General features: G+C 53.3%; 1 protein-coding gene across 1 annotated transcript in view; it reads left to right on the plus strand.

The window, feature by feature from the left end:
- ANTXRL (ANTXR like) overlaps nucleotides 1–13,881 on the plus strand; it is a 36,804-nt gene extending 22,923 nt beyond the window's left edge. Inside the window, exons 10-16 of the mRNA XM_060033476.1 lie at nucleotides 2,368–2,437; nucleotides 3,015–3,105; nucleotides 4,113–4,295; nucleotides 5,797–5,835; nucleotides 6,907–7,032; nucleotides 7,580–7,687; nucleotides 13,654–13,881. Coding sequence (XP_059889459.1) covers nucleotides 2,368–2,437; nucleotides 3,015–3,105; nucleotides 4,113–4,295; nucleotides 5,797–5,835; nucleotides 6,907–7,032; nucleotides 7,580–7,687; nucleotides 13,654–13,881 — 845 coding nt within the window. The remainder of the gene's footprint in view (nucleotides 1–2,367; nucleotides 2,438–3,014; nucleotides 3,106–4,112; nucleotides 4,296–5,796; nucleotides 5,836–6,906; nucleotides 7,033–7,579; nucleotides 7,688–13,653) is intronic.
- Nucleotides 13,882–14,108: the final 227 nt, after the last annotated feature.

Here is a 14,108-nt window from a genome sequence, read left to right on the forward strand (position 1 = left end):
TGTGGCAAGTGAAATATTTAGTTAATCCGTTAATATTGGAAACTGCTTTCCAGTCAACCATGCTTTTCTGGGCCCTTGGTATGTGGGGTGCCTGCCGTCACCTCCCTCTCCCTGTTCTGGATTGTGAACAGCCTATGGAAAGTACGTTGCTCCCCTTTGGAATTTTTTTCACACTAATCCCAACCATCCTATCCTTCAGAGGCAGATCCTTTCTCCTAACCATACTCGCCGATTAGTTTTCATTTTCAGTCCCAACAAAGGACTAACACAGTTCACAGCTAATCTGACAGTTGAGTTAGATCCAAAAACATTTCCACATGGAAATGAACCATCCTGTAGGGAATAGCCCTGACCTGCAGCAAAAAAGAGAAAAACAATACAAATTATTAGAGATTGTTAATTATAACAATGCTACACAGTAGAAAGCAGGAAGTACAGAAAAGTAAAGAATAAAACGTTACCCCTGATTCCAAATCCACAGATAAGTGCCGGTAACATCTCAAATACAGCTGGTAAACCCCAGTTTTCCTGAACGATAGAAGAAAAACTGAAGTGGAATTGAAAGTATTGAGCGTCACGCAGAGCCTTCTTCATGAGACATATTAGTTCCCAAAAAAATGCCCCTAAGTTAAAAAGGAGGCTCTAAAAACACTAACAGGCTAGGAATGAAAGAGGAAAATCTTTAGTTTGATTATGATCTTTTGAAGTTTAAGTGTCCAGGTAGTGACACCTAGACTCCAGTCTTTTAAAAATTAGAGAATATTTCTGAACAGACGACAAGCCTATTTTTGAATAAATTTAAAAGAAGAACATTTAAAACTATCTCCACTTTTAGGGAGATACTCCGGAACGTGTCCCTAGAGGCGTGGCCCTGGGCATGGCCCCTCCTGTAGAACTTCATCCCTAACCTCTGATCACAGCCCTGTGGGTGCAAGTCTAGGAGAGAACCTGCTTTCATCCTACACAGCAAAAATGTGCAGGCCAGCACCTGTCCACACAGGGCAGCAGGTGCAGAGCTGTGGTTCCAGGCCCCAGGAAGTGGTGACCTAGATCCTAGGGCCTTGGGAAGCCTGTGTCATGAAAAAGGCCAGTGAAAGGACTCTTCTCCCGAATCACCGATGTCAGAACCGCTGCAGCCCTCTGGGACCATTGATTCTAACTTTCGGAGGGGAAGTCTGGGACCTGGGGAAGTTTGAGCAGGGTGGGGAGAAAGCTGGTAGGAAAGCCAGCAGTCAAAGCAGCTGGGCCTTCCTATCTTTCTTTACATCTTTTTTTACAAGGATGTAAAGAGTTAGGGTTCAGGAGAGAAGAAGGTTCCACAGCTACTAGCTACAGACTGTCAGAGCCTCCGGCGTGCCACCTCCCAGCTCCCACAAAGTTACAGAACAAGCACGAACACAGAAGCCCTGTTCCCCTGAGGCTTCCCTGTGTCCATAAATGTCACCACCACCCACCCAGGCGCTCTGCTCACTAACCTGCACGTCGTCCTTGACTCCTCTTTGCTCTCATCCCACATCCAGTCCACCTGCAGGCCCTGCTACGTCTGTGTCCAAACTTACCCGAACCTGGCCAGCCACGCGACAGGCTCACTGAACTTAGAATAAAGCCCAAACCCCTTCTCAGGGCCCACGAGGCCCCGCCCCCTCTCCTCACTCACCTCTTTCCCACAACAAGTTCAGCTAGTTATGCCTCAGGCCTTGGAACAGGCTCCCACAGCCCGGAACCTCTTCCCCAGTCCTTTCCCCTCATCCGGTTTCAGCTCCAGGAACACCGCCGCAGTGAGACCTTATCTTTAATGGGAATTTTCAATAACATACAGAAGTAGCAAAACTTGTTAATGCCCTTGAAGCAGCCTTCCCCTACTTTTAGTAATTACCAATCCTGGCCAATCTGGTTTTGATGATACTCTCACCATTGATTATTGTGAAGCAAATCCCAGACATCCCATCATGTCCTGTATAAATATTTCACTTTCTCTTAAAGAGAAATTGAGTCTCTAAAAGACAGGGCAGGTCACCTGCTCCTAAGCAGCTGTCCCTTCCCCTCCCTTCTCTAATCTGTCCCTTACTTATTGATGTCACTGCACTTTTCACTCCGGCACTTATTTTGTTCATTGTTACTTTATTGTCTGTCTCCCTCTCCAGTCCCACAAATGTCAGGTCCTTGAGGGCAGGGCCTCTGCCTGCCTTGTTCCCACTAGACGCCAGAGCCCTGACAGTGTCTGGTGCACAGTAGGTGTCAGAAGAAGGCAGAGAAGAGAAGCTGCTTCTGCCAAAGTGGTAGCTCTGCTTCCAAGGGCAGGCAGAAGGGGAGGGGCGGATGGGTGGACAAGTCCACTGACATTCTTCTCATGTGATTGTCTTTCAGATATAAAAGCCGAGTCTGTGAAAGATACCAGTATAACATGCCCAGGAGTAAAGATAGAGGAGCCAGATCAGTAAGTGCCCAGCTCAGGGGCCGAGTGGGCAGTTTTTGCCACCACGAAGTGTAAAAAATTTACGAAGCCACCTCTACTGGGGCAGCACATGTCTGTCTCCAGGAGGACTGAGGGCATCCTTCACACCTGCCCTGGTTGGTGGTCCCTGGAGGTGCTCAGCGATCTGCTGTGGCCCAGGCTCTGCTGAGGAGCATAGGATGCAGGAGATGATGTGCCCCAGGGATGGTACCTTTGCTCCAGGCAGCCTTTTGGAGCGAAATTCACATACTCTGTACATACAGAGGAGTCGGGATGGTGACATCATACCGCCATCCCTGGTCACTTCACTCATGGCCACGAGGACATCTCACCCCATGCAGGGATCCTCACTGCCTGGTCAGCCTTCACTGCAGAAGCTGACCTCGTAGTACTTTGGGATGAACTCCCCTTACCCCTGCTGTCTGCTCTCTGGTAGCCCTGAATGCCTGATGCTCAAAGTCATTACAGTGAGGAGATATTATAAGCTACAATTTGAGTTAAGTGTAAGAACTATGTCTGTCTGGCCTGGTAGTCACTGTCTGCCCCTTTTATGCTTTAGGGAGGTCTTTGTTGAAGTTAGCCTGAACAATGGTGTCAGCTTCATCAACAACAATGTTAGCATCACCAGCAAGAACTGTGCGAGTACCAGGGTAAGGCTCTAGCATCTAAGGCTGTCCTGACACCCTGAACCCTGGGGAGGCAAGTGAAGGGAACAACACCCCAGGCAGGCCCAGCAGGTAGCCTGTGCAGACAGGCCCCTGAGCAGCATCTCACAGGTAGCTCGGAGCCCTTAGCCCTACCTCCAGGAGCTGAACCCCCATGAGGCTTGGGTAGTGCCTTGAGAGTGCTACTAAAAAGAGCACCTGGGGGACACCTTACTGTCCAGGTCTTGCAAACCTTTGCTGTCTCTGTGAACCAAGTGTCACTGAAGGCACATGGAAGAGACCAATTAGAGCCCTAAGCAGAGTCCAGAAACAGTGCTGAGGCTCTGCCCACCCTGGACCCACCTTGCCATCTCCCCTGGCCCTGGCCTTGTGGTGGGGAGCTCAAGGCTCCATCCTGGATTCCAGCCGGGGTGAGCGGGAGAGGCTGGGGCACTGTGTGCTAGGAGACAGGGTCCAGAGCCTCTAGGACACCTGGGCCCTCCAAGTCGGGGTCCCCGGCATCGGGGTCAGGAGGGTGGGAGCAGCTGTGACCATGCTTAGTCAGCTTGGCCCGAGGTTGCAGAGCGGGGAAGTAGGGGAGGGAGGCTACGGGGAGGTGAGCAGGGTGTCCTGCCTCTGCTCTTGCATCCACACCTCTCTGAGGCCCCGAAGCCCCTCCCTCACCCATCTGTGTGTCGTAGCATTTTGTGGTCCTCATAAAACCCCTGTATGTCATACTAGGCAGGCAGTGAGGGCTGGGTTGTCACTGCATGGAGGACTGGGCTTCCTTGACAGGGCTCTGGGGAGAGCCTCTGAGCAGGGCCAGCGGTGGGGTCTGTGGCCCAGGGCTCCACAGTGGCTCTCTGGGTACCAGCCCCGACCTCCTAGAATCTGTGTCCTCAGGTGGGGCAACCAAGTAGAAGGGGGACTGGGAGGACAGGGTGGGCTGGTATGGGATCCAAGTAGCAGGTGCCTGGTCCATGCCGGGACTCTGCTGTGTGTTTTTTCTGTAGGAAGCGAGACTAGATGACAGGAATGCCCCACCAGCTGCCCAACAGCCTCCCGAGGAGCCTCGCTCATCACCACCCCCACAGTTCACCCCCTATGTCAACCCTCTCTACTTCTGTGCCCTCATCCCAGCCCTGCTCCTGATCCTCCTGATGCTCTGGTGCATCTGGTGGCTGTGCCGCAGGAAGGTGAGTGACCCCTGCCCGCACAGCTTGCGTCCAGCCCTCGCCAACCCCTAAGGGACCACGCCCATACCTGCCCCACGATCCTGCCTGTGGGCGGGTTCCCATCAGCTCCAGGGCCAACACACAAGCAAACAAGGCACAGACCCTGTCCTCCCATCCCAGGCATAGACACAGCCTGGGCTTCTAGGGGGCCACCTGCTTCGTGCTTTCAGCTCCACAGGGAGGTGGCCTATGGACTGTCCCAGCCCCTGGGGAAAAGGGACCCCAGACCTCCTGAGACCAGGGCTGCCCCACAGCAGTCAGGCTTCTGAAGGACTCAGGTAGACCAAGACCCCAGGAGTCTCTGCTGTTGAGGGACGAAGAGGGATCTGCAAGGGCAATGATGGCCCAGAGGGAGAAGAATGCTGGCCAGGAGGATGCTAACCCTGGGGGCAGCTGTGCCTTTGAAAACAGCATGGATCCCTGCCCATCTCTGGTGCCTTCCGTCATTCCTTCATCAGTCATCACTAAGTCACCAGGATGTGCAGGGCCCTGTGCTGCACACAAAGGGGCAGAAATGAAGCAGCCACTACCCTTGCCCACAGGCACTCACCATCTGATGTCTGGTCTGGTATTGGTAGCTGGGGGGCATTGAGGGTAAATGTCACCTTCAGAGGGTGTGGCAGGTGTGGTGATAATGATAAAGGACAGAGACTGGCCCTGGGTGGGAGAGAAGACAGAGGCGCTGGCCGGCTGGGTTTGCAAGGACACAGGCCAGAGGTGGGTGAAGAAGAGGAACAAGCAGAGCTGAGAAAGGACAAGCAAGGCAGCATAGAAGCCAGCAGGTCAGATTTCTGCAAAGGGCGAGAAGTGAGGAGAGAAAGCCGGGTTGGGGAGAGGGAGGTGGACTGTCATCCCTGAGGGCTGGGAGGCAGGGAGGGCTGCAGGGGGAGGGAGGGAAGGGGAGAGGAGGAGGGGTGTGGGGAGTGTTCTCTTGTCTTCATATGATGTCAGGGCTGCGGCTGAAAACTCTACCAGGGACCAGGGGCCTTAGTCTGCCTGTCTCCCCCTTGACCCTCCACGGAGGTACCGATTCCCCTTTGATGACTGAGGAGCCTGAGGCTCAGGGAGGTGGAGCCTGTTGTTTGCAGACCCACAGACAGTGGGACCCAAGGTTGACACCCCAAAAGGCCATGGTCTGTCCCCCTACTGCTGCTGAGCACGGTCCCCTCCTGTCTGTGTGTCTGAGCTGGAGCCCTCCACATGCCTTCTATTCTAACCTTTGATTATCACCATGCCCCACAGTGATCGTCCCTTGTTGTGGGTACCAAGTAAGAAGGAAAAGATGGATGGAGGTGAAGAAAGCCATTAGGGAGGGAGCTGTGACCCCCAGGCTAGGGTGTGAGAGTTGAGGGAAGCCAGTTCATGCTGCAAAGACCTGGTAGCAGAAGGTATCACTTCAGTAGAGATGAGTTTTATGGGCACTAAACTTTGACCACTTCAGTTTTGACCATTTCCATTCTAGACCATCAAGGAGCCACCACCAGTGCAGAAACCAGAAAGGGTAAGAGGTGTGTTTGGTCCTGATGATGTCAGCATGCCTGATGTACACACTCACCTGAACAGAGAGGCCCCCTACTGTGTATGGGGATATGACTTCCCCCGCCCCTCCAGCTCCCACCTACCTGGGCAGAAAAGCTGGCAGAAAGAAGAGAGTGACAGAGAGCAGGAAGGGATGCAGATGAAGAAGTGGGCTCAGAAAATGTCACCCAGACAATATCATTCCTGAACTCCTAGCATGGCCTGATCGAGGACCTTTATCACAGCTGTGATCCCTCCTGATAGAAATGGGCTTTTTGTCAATTCCCAAAGGACTGTTAGTAGGATGGTCCTTCCCAGGACTCAGGTGACTTTTTGAGAAAGGATCCCCAGGTTTCAGGGACCTGGTCGCCCTCCCCGGGCTCTGATGTATGCTGGGCTCCATTTCCTTGGTCTTCATCCCTGGCTCATGTCAGGATGAGGGTCTTGGCAGGGTTGGCCTTTAGGGACTGGGGAGCTGAGGAGGGTGGAGGGACTCTTACTGGGCATTGAGCTTTGAAGGAAGCACAGCCCAGGTGAGCACAGGGACCAAGGGCCAGGTGAGGAGGCTGGGGCTGACCCGGGGTAGGGGCCCAACCCAGGGCCCATAAGAAGTAGTTAGAGCAGGGGTGCCGTGTCCATAGGCAGGGGGACCTGGGCCTGAGATCTGGTGGGAAACAGGGTCACTGCCTGGGCTGACGTCTACACTGGCTGCAGTGTGGCCTGGGGAGGCTGGATCTGCCAGAGTCGGGTGAATACAGCCCTGTCACCTGCTAATGCCCACACCCCTGCCAGCCTCCGTCACATGGCACAGCCTCACGCCCAGCTTCTCCTGCAAGGGTGGCTGCCAGGAACCAAGGGGACAGGATAGAGTTTGTTGATGTTTGGAGAAGAGCCATCTTTGTAAACCAAAAGGAGTTGGTGTGTTTTTCACATGGAGGCCACTCTCCTACGTGCCGGGCGCTGCTCATTTGTCCTTGATTCTCCAGCAAACATTTGCTGAGAGGCCAGTACTTGACAGGAGCCCAGGCAACAGATGTCATTTGTCTGCACCCAGGAGCTGCCAGACAAGGATGAAGACAGTGTTTTCTCTTCCTCGGAGCCAGAGGAGACATGTCAAATGTCATGCCCCACAGTGATTGTCCCTTGTGGGTGCCAAGGAGGCAGGATGAAACGAATGGAGGTGAGAAAGGCCCTTGGGAAGGATTGGTGACCCCAAGGCTGGGGAGCAGGAGTTGAGGGTAGCCGGTTCGTGCACAGGTCTGGACCCATAAGGCATGGAAATGAGCTATGGGTACTGGACTACAGTCACTTGGTGCCAGAGAAAAGCCAAAGCCCTCCCGACCCTAGTGGCCCAGGGCAGGCCAAAAAGTATGAGGGCTCATGTTCCCATCACCACCAGGGTATCCCCCTTGGGATGGGCCCAAGTTTCTGGATGTTGGTGGGTGGCCCCAAAGGGTGGCTGTAGTGCTATCTCAGGGAATTGGTGGGGACAGAGCCCTGACAGGCCATCTCAAGTCAGAGCGGACACCACCCCTCTAGAGGCAGCATCTATGCCTGTAGCTTCCTCACAACCACTTCTGCTTTTCAGGGAAAACTGGATACCTTGTGTGACTTTGTCCAGCACTGCAACCAGATGTCATTGATGTGGTGTCCGCCCAGGGACATGGTAAGCAGGGCACAGGTAAGATGCTCCCCGTGGGCTGCGGTCTTGCTTTTGCCCTTGACAGTTGCCTCCGGGACTGTGGGTCAGAGAGCCCTGTCCGGGCATCTGCCAAGAGGAACGCCCAAGGCGTGGAGACCTGGAGCTCATGAGCCTCCAGACGATTCTCAACATGGTGCCCGTGCATTTCCCCTGCGTCCTCGTCTCAAGGATGTCAGGACCTTTCTTCTCCAGAGCAATGCCCAGCAATTCCAATCTTAAGCGAAAAGGGCTGGAGAGGCCTGTTGGACTCCCGTCCATCGTCCCTCCCCACTGCCTACCTGAACCTGTGGGACTGCTGGCTGCACCCCATCCATGAGACCCTCCTGGGCTGCTCACTCAGCTGCAGCAGTGGCGGAGGACATGGTGGCACCCCCTCCCCAATGTTGTCTGGTCAACACTGACTGGTTTTACCAGGTAGTAAAGATGCCCTCCTTGTGTCAGTGCCTGTGACAGTGGGGAGAAGCCCAATTTCTCCACTTGTCATCCTTGTTATTTAATAATAATAATGATAGATAATTTTATTGCGTCCTTTCCGTGGGTCAGTTGCTCAAGAACTTTACATGTTTTCACTGCTTTAATCCTCCTAGTAACTGTACAGGTAGATACGACTATTATCCCAACTTTACCAAGGGGGTACTGACCCACAGAGCGGCTGAGTGACTTGTCCCAGGTCACAACAGCTGGGAGGGGCAGAGCTAGACTTGAGTTCTGAGTCTGGGCCCACCTTTCTCACTGCTCTGCCCTGCTTTTGGGTCAGCACTCATGGTCTCATGATGGTTACCCCCAAACTACCAGGCGCTGCCCTACTCAGGCCCCTGGGGCCCAAGGAGGGCAGTGGTTTGCCTGAAAATCATCTGCCTGGCCATTCCAAATGCAGACCCTTTGCATAGACCGGGCCAGCCCTATAGTGAGGGCTGCACTCACCACCTTCACTGAATCAGACAAACATTGGCTCATTGGTGGCTGGGCAGGTGGGCGTTTGGAAACTCTAGGCAGGCCTGAAAGCCTCTGGACACTGCTGGTGACATACCTGAGTCATGCTCACACCCAGCAGAGACACTGTGTGGTGACAGTGGTGTCAGGGCTCCTTTGGCAGCTGGGCTCCCAGTTCTGGGTCTGAATCGAGCTCTGAGTCCCAGCTTTGATTGCACAGAAGCCCCATTTTCCACCTGATTCTCCTGGAGCCTCTCCCAGAACCAGCCCCTTTATAGTCATAAGAGCCCCACCCCAGCCTTATGCCCTGAACAGTGGAGACACCCACCCAGAGATGCTCACTCAGGATCAGGAGGGACAGAGCAAGACAGAGGGCTGAAGCAGAGGGAGGCAAGAGAAAAGAGGGTGGACAAAGGGAAGATGCCAGGTATGGCCTTCCTGCCCAGCGAGGTAAGGGCAGGGGCACTGAGCACCTCTCTGAAATGGTCCCATTCCCAGGGCCACTCTTCGAAGCTCAGGTTGGGGTAATGGCAGAGTGATGGATTAGGGGGCCTTATAGCTGCCCAGGGCTCTGCCAGGCCCCTGCAATGCCAGCTCTCGAGTCCGCACAGCAGTCTGTGGCTCACAGTGACCTGTGTGCTCGCTGGAGGCAAAACTGAGGCCTGACACATCAGGGGAGTTGCCAGGACCACCCAGAGAGTAAGTGGCAGCAGCCAGAGCTGCCTGAAATCAGCCCTGCTCATCCTGAGAGGGGCTGGGAGCCCGTAACTGAGCCTGGTGGATGTGACCCCTCCCACTCCTCTGCCCCCAAAACATTTGACCTTGTCCCTCCCAACCTTAGTCCTGGAGACCTAGTGTTGTAGGATTTCTGTGGATACCCCAGGATTCCAGTAGGTGCAGGAGTGAGTCCTGATTCCCTTCTTGAAGGCCTCAGTGCTCTGGTCCCAGGCTTAAAGTTAATCTTGGTCTAAGTGACGGGGTGTCAGCTGGGACCTACAGTCTCTGCAGACCACAGTCGGCCCCCAACCCCAGCCCTGAACGTGCAGACGTAAGTCTTCCGTCTGCTCACTGCAGACCACCCTGTGTTCTGCTCAGACAGAATCTTGCCCAGACCCTCTTCACCAGGCTGTGCTGGAAAACAGAAGCCGCAGGAGAGGAGGTTCCCAGCAGCACAGGTGCACAGCCTCTCTCTCGTCCTTCCAGTTCCCGATCCACAGGGAGGTTGTTTCCAAACTCCTCAGCCTGGACTGGAATTGCAGTCAGGCCTGCGGATGTGAACGTGCTCAGAATGTGAACTGTGGAGTCTGGGGTTGAACTTGTAGGAGATACTGCCTTCTAAAACCTCAGTCAGCTGCTTGTTTCAGTCAATCCAGATGTTTCTGCACTTCAGCACAATACAATGCAGAAAATTCTCAAAGGCTCAGTTTACCAAAAATCTCAGTGTTTTTGTAGCAGAAGCAGTCATTCTTGTTTACTGTAACCTTCTGTGAAATGACCGTGTCTCTCTGCCCCACCGCCATCTCATCCCCAGAGGAAGTTTTCTAATAAGTGTCCCTTCTAAAAAGTGTCCCTTTTGTATAAGTGTACACACATATACAAAATGACACAGCAAGACTCAGTTTAGTTTCTTAGTCTTGAGCCAAACCCTGCCCCCAATCCAAGGTCCTGATTCTCTTCCTTCCCTGCCTTTTCCAGGGCAGCCCATTCAGTTCATGGAAATCAGTTCTAGATCCGTCAGAAAAATTGGGTAAAAATGGGAAACCTTCCACTTCTCACTGAATGTGATGCTGAAAGTGGTACAACTGTCTCCAAGAGAGTGTGACCTGGGTGCCACCACCATGCAAGGCCCTTTACATAAGGATCTCATTCATTCTCCCAACAGCGGCCGTTTATACAGAGTAGGGGTCGCCAGACACTGAGTACTTTACACAGGCTCACTCTTTTCATCCTCCCAAAACTCTGCGGGGGAGGAAGCTGACCCCTGAGCAGTTGAGTCACCTGCCCAGCCGCATAGCATGAAGCAGTAAGGCCAGTACCAACAGTCCAGGGCCCAGACCTCACCCTGTGCTTGGCTGCCTCTCTGTCCTGCCAGATGATCACTCCTCTGCATTTTGAAGCTGAAGAAACCGAGGTTCTGATGTTTCATGATGGGCTCAATGTGACAGAGTTCTGGAGGGGTACAGCAGGGCTGTGAACAGAGCCCAGGGAGACTCACTTCCAAGTCCAGGCTACAGCTCCTGTAACCTGCTATCACGGTGATAGGGAAACAACTGGAAAGTAATTCCTTCCTCTGTGCAGTGTGTTAGATGTGCAAACAATTATGAATGTTAATTTCTTATTTTTACACTGTGTTGCTTGCAGACCTCCTCTAAATATGAACACACAAATATTTATTGGAAACAATCGTCCTGGGTAACGATAAGAGCTGCAGAGAGGCCGTATGATGCATTCATGGCCAAGGAGCTCCTGAGTTCCTATCTTTTGACCCCACCCACAGAGGGAGCACCAAGGCATGTGTGGTCAAGTTGGGGCAGGACTTGAGCCCCCCAGAAAGTCCCAAGTTGACAGATGTCCTTCAAGACAGTGACCTTTGTGAAAGTCCCAGATCATAACTTCGGGACAGTGATAGCAGCCTGCTCCTCCATGCTCGACAGCCCTCACCCCCTGCTCCTCACACACACACAGACTCACACACACTCACACATACAAACACGCTCACATGTGCACGTGCGCACACACTTCCCTCTGTAATAAGCAGGAAATCCAGAAATGGAACCAAAGCTCCAAAGCACTGGAGATCAAGGTTCAATCAACCATTTGCCAATCTCTTAAACATCCCTTCACTGTGGAGTCGCTGAGTTGATGTAAGAAGTAATTGGTCACTGGCTTAGATCTCTTCGTCAATAGAAAACCAGAGGGGAGGGAGACCCCCCTCAGCCCCTAGTCACCTCCCTCACCCCCTTATGATCACACAACAGACTCAGGGGCTCTGCCACTACCCAGGGGCCTCCACCACCACCTGGAGCCACTTGCTTCTCTCCCTCAGCCCACGTACACGTCCCGCTACAGCTCCCAGTGACGGGCTGCAGCTGAGGGAGAGGAGCCAGGCCTCAGCACAGGTGCCCTGCAGTCGTGCTTTGAGGAAATCAAAGGGGTCCTACAGCAGATGGTAGACACTAGGTCTAGAACAGTCTTTTCACCGTCTGGATAAATAAGCAGGAATAAAGGAGCTTAGAAATAAAAATAGAAAATCCCAGTCTATTCACGGTAGCAATAAAAGAACTTACCCACGCGCAGGTGTGACAACGTGTGCTGACCTGTAATAAAAAGAAACCACAAAACTTTACTCTTCGCTAGAAGAGAAGACTTGAAAATACAAAAACCTAGACCACAATGTCAGCTTTTCCCAAAAGAATTCATGGGCTTAATGCTGCTTTAGTGAAAATTGCAATGAATATTTTTAAGGAATTTGATCAAAATGATTCTAAAATCCACCTAAGTAAATGAACTGTTAAGAGTAGTTAAGGAATTTGGGGTGCAGTCCTAGAGCAGGAAGGGTGAAGGTCCTGCCAGTGAGGGAGACCCTGCTGGTGGGCTTGAGAGAAGAGGGAACCAGCTCCAGTGCCCTGGGGGCTGTGTGGCCCAGGCGCTCCCAGACTGACTTGCGGGAGGGCAGAGGCGGCCTCAGAGGATAGGTAGTCTGGATATGGGAAATGGAGAGGCAGGGAGGACAACCCTGGAGCAGAGGAGCACAGAGGGTGCAGCTGAGACACAGGGACACTTTGGGTGCGTGCGGGCAGTGTTGGCAATGGGCCAGGAGCCGGCGGTTGGGTGGCCTGGTGGGCCAGGCTGGGCACTGGGGCTGGATTCCCAGACAGTGAGGAAGCACAGCTGAAGGTGAGTTGAGGAAGAAGAAGCCAGAGGAAGTTGATTCCATGAGGCCTGGATTGGGGGGGGAGGGGAGGAGGGGAAGGGCCAGGTGACCAGGGGAGAGGAGACACTTGAGTCGGCCTAGGAAGGGAGCTGAGGGCCTGGACAGGCAGTGGGTGCAGAGCACGGATGGGCAGCTGGAGACACTCGTGGCTCAGGACAGGGTTCGGGCAGACTGAGCCCCGAGGCTGGGCCTGGGGACCTAGAGGCTGAAGAGACCTGCAGAGTAGGAGGCAGGGGATGTGAACTTGGATGACACAGGACCCGCAGGAAGGTGGCAGGAGAGGGCAAGCCTGGGCCGTGCGTCTGGAAGGGAGAACGGCCAGCTGGGGGTGGAGATCAGAAAAGGGGAATTGCTGATAAATGATCAAAGAAGTTGCTGTCTGCCGAGAGTTCAGGATCCCCTTCATAGCGGTTATTGTGGGTGGTTGGAAAAGAAGCATGCATTTCCTCGTGAATATTTTCCTGTGTTGCTTAGGTTCTCTATAATGGGCAGGTACTACTTTTATGATCAGGAAAAGTAAAAATGTTTATCTGTAAAAGAGAAAATACTAACTTATTGAAGTCTAAGGTGGTTTTACATAGAAAGTTGCTAGAAAGTGACATTTACCAAACTATCTCAGGCTTGTCATGCCGGGGAAAGTCAGAGTGAGAAATCCCTTCCCATCTCTGGGTCTGGTTCTGCTCTGCGCCCAGAGGTGCGGGTCCCAAAGCAGGGTGTATTTCCTGAAAGTTTCATCAGATCAGACATCCCTGTGGGTATGGAAGAGGACAAGGTCAGGCTCAAGGTGTCGAAGATTTGTTAAGAACATTCTTTCAAATTCAAGGGGGGTTAGGTGTTCTCTTTTCCTAATGTGGCTACATTACCAGGGAAAACCACGATCATTCTAAAAGGTTACTAAGGATTTTAAAAGCTAGGGTGATGAAAATGACAGCCCCAGGAGGAGCAGGCAGCGCTCAGTGGCCTTTGTCACTCACAGGCACTCAGGGTAACACTTCATGCGTGAATGGCAGGCTCACGGAAGCCTGAAGTCTGCACACCACGTGGCGCACCTATAGGGACCAACAGGCCAAGACAGACCCAGCAGGGGGATCAGGGAACTCTGGGCAGCAGGAGAAGGGTGGGCTTGAGACAGGGAAGGAGCTCGGCAGGCCCCAGAGGCCAGGGAAACCGCAACCTTCTGCTCCCAGTTCCAGAGGCTCCTAGTGACCTTCTGTCTCTTCTGTCCCCTGCAGGGGAAGTGCCTCAACTTCGCCCTCATGAAGCCCCACTGTGGGCAATTGCACTGCAGCCCTAAGGTCTGCCTTCAGCCCAGCCAGGAGTGCTTCTCCGTCAACAGCTGCTGCTCACGGTGCCAATACCCCCCGCCCGTGTGCTCCAGGCTTCCCTTCAGGATGCAGCCGCTCATCTCTCCCCCTGCCCGGCCATGCTGCGGAGCCACGTTGTCACTCCAGCCCCCGTAGCCCAACCTCTAAAGCACCAAGAACCCAAGATTGTTAAGAGCCCTTTGTTTGCTGAATTAGACATGTATACTGAGACTTGGTTTACAGTCGAAAGGCGTTGGAATTTGTTGCTGATCAGAGTTTGTTACCTGGTGAGACGTATGTATACTGCTCCTGCCAGGACAAAGCACCCCGGCATCCTGTGGGTGTAGACATGATGAGTCCCACTCCCCAAAGCCCTGGTCACC

Source organism: Delphinus delphis, chromosome 16 (assembly GCF_949987515.2).
Source record: "Delphinus delphis chromosome 16, mDelDel1.2, whole genome shotgun sequence".
NCBI lineage: Eukaryota > Metazoa > Chordata > Mammalia > Artiodactyla > Delphinidae > Delphinus > Delphinus delphis.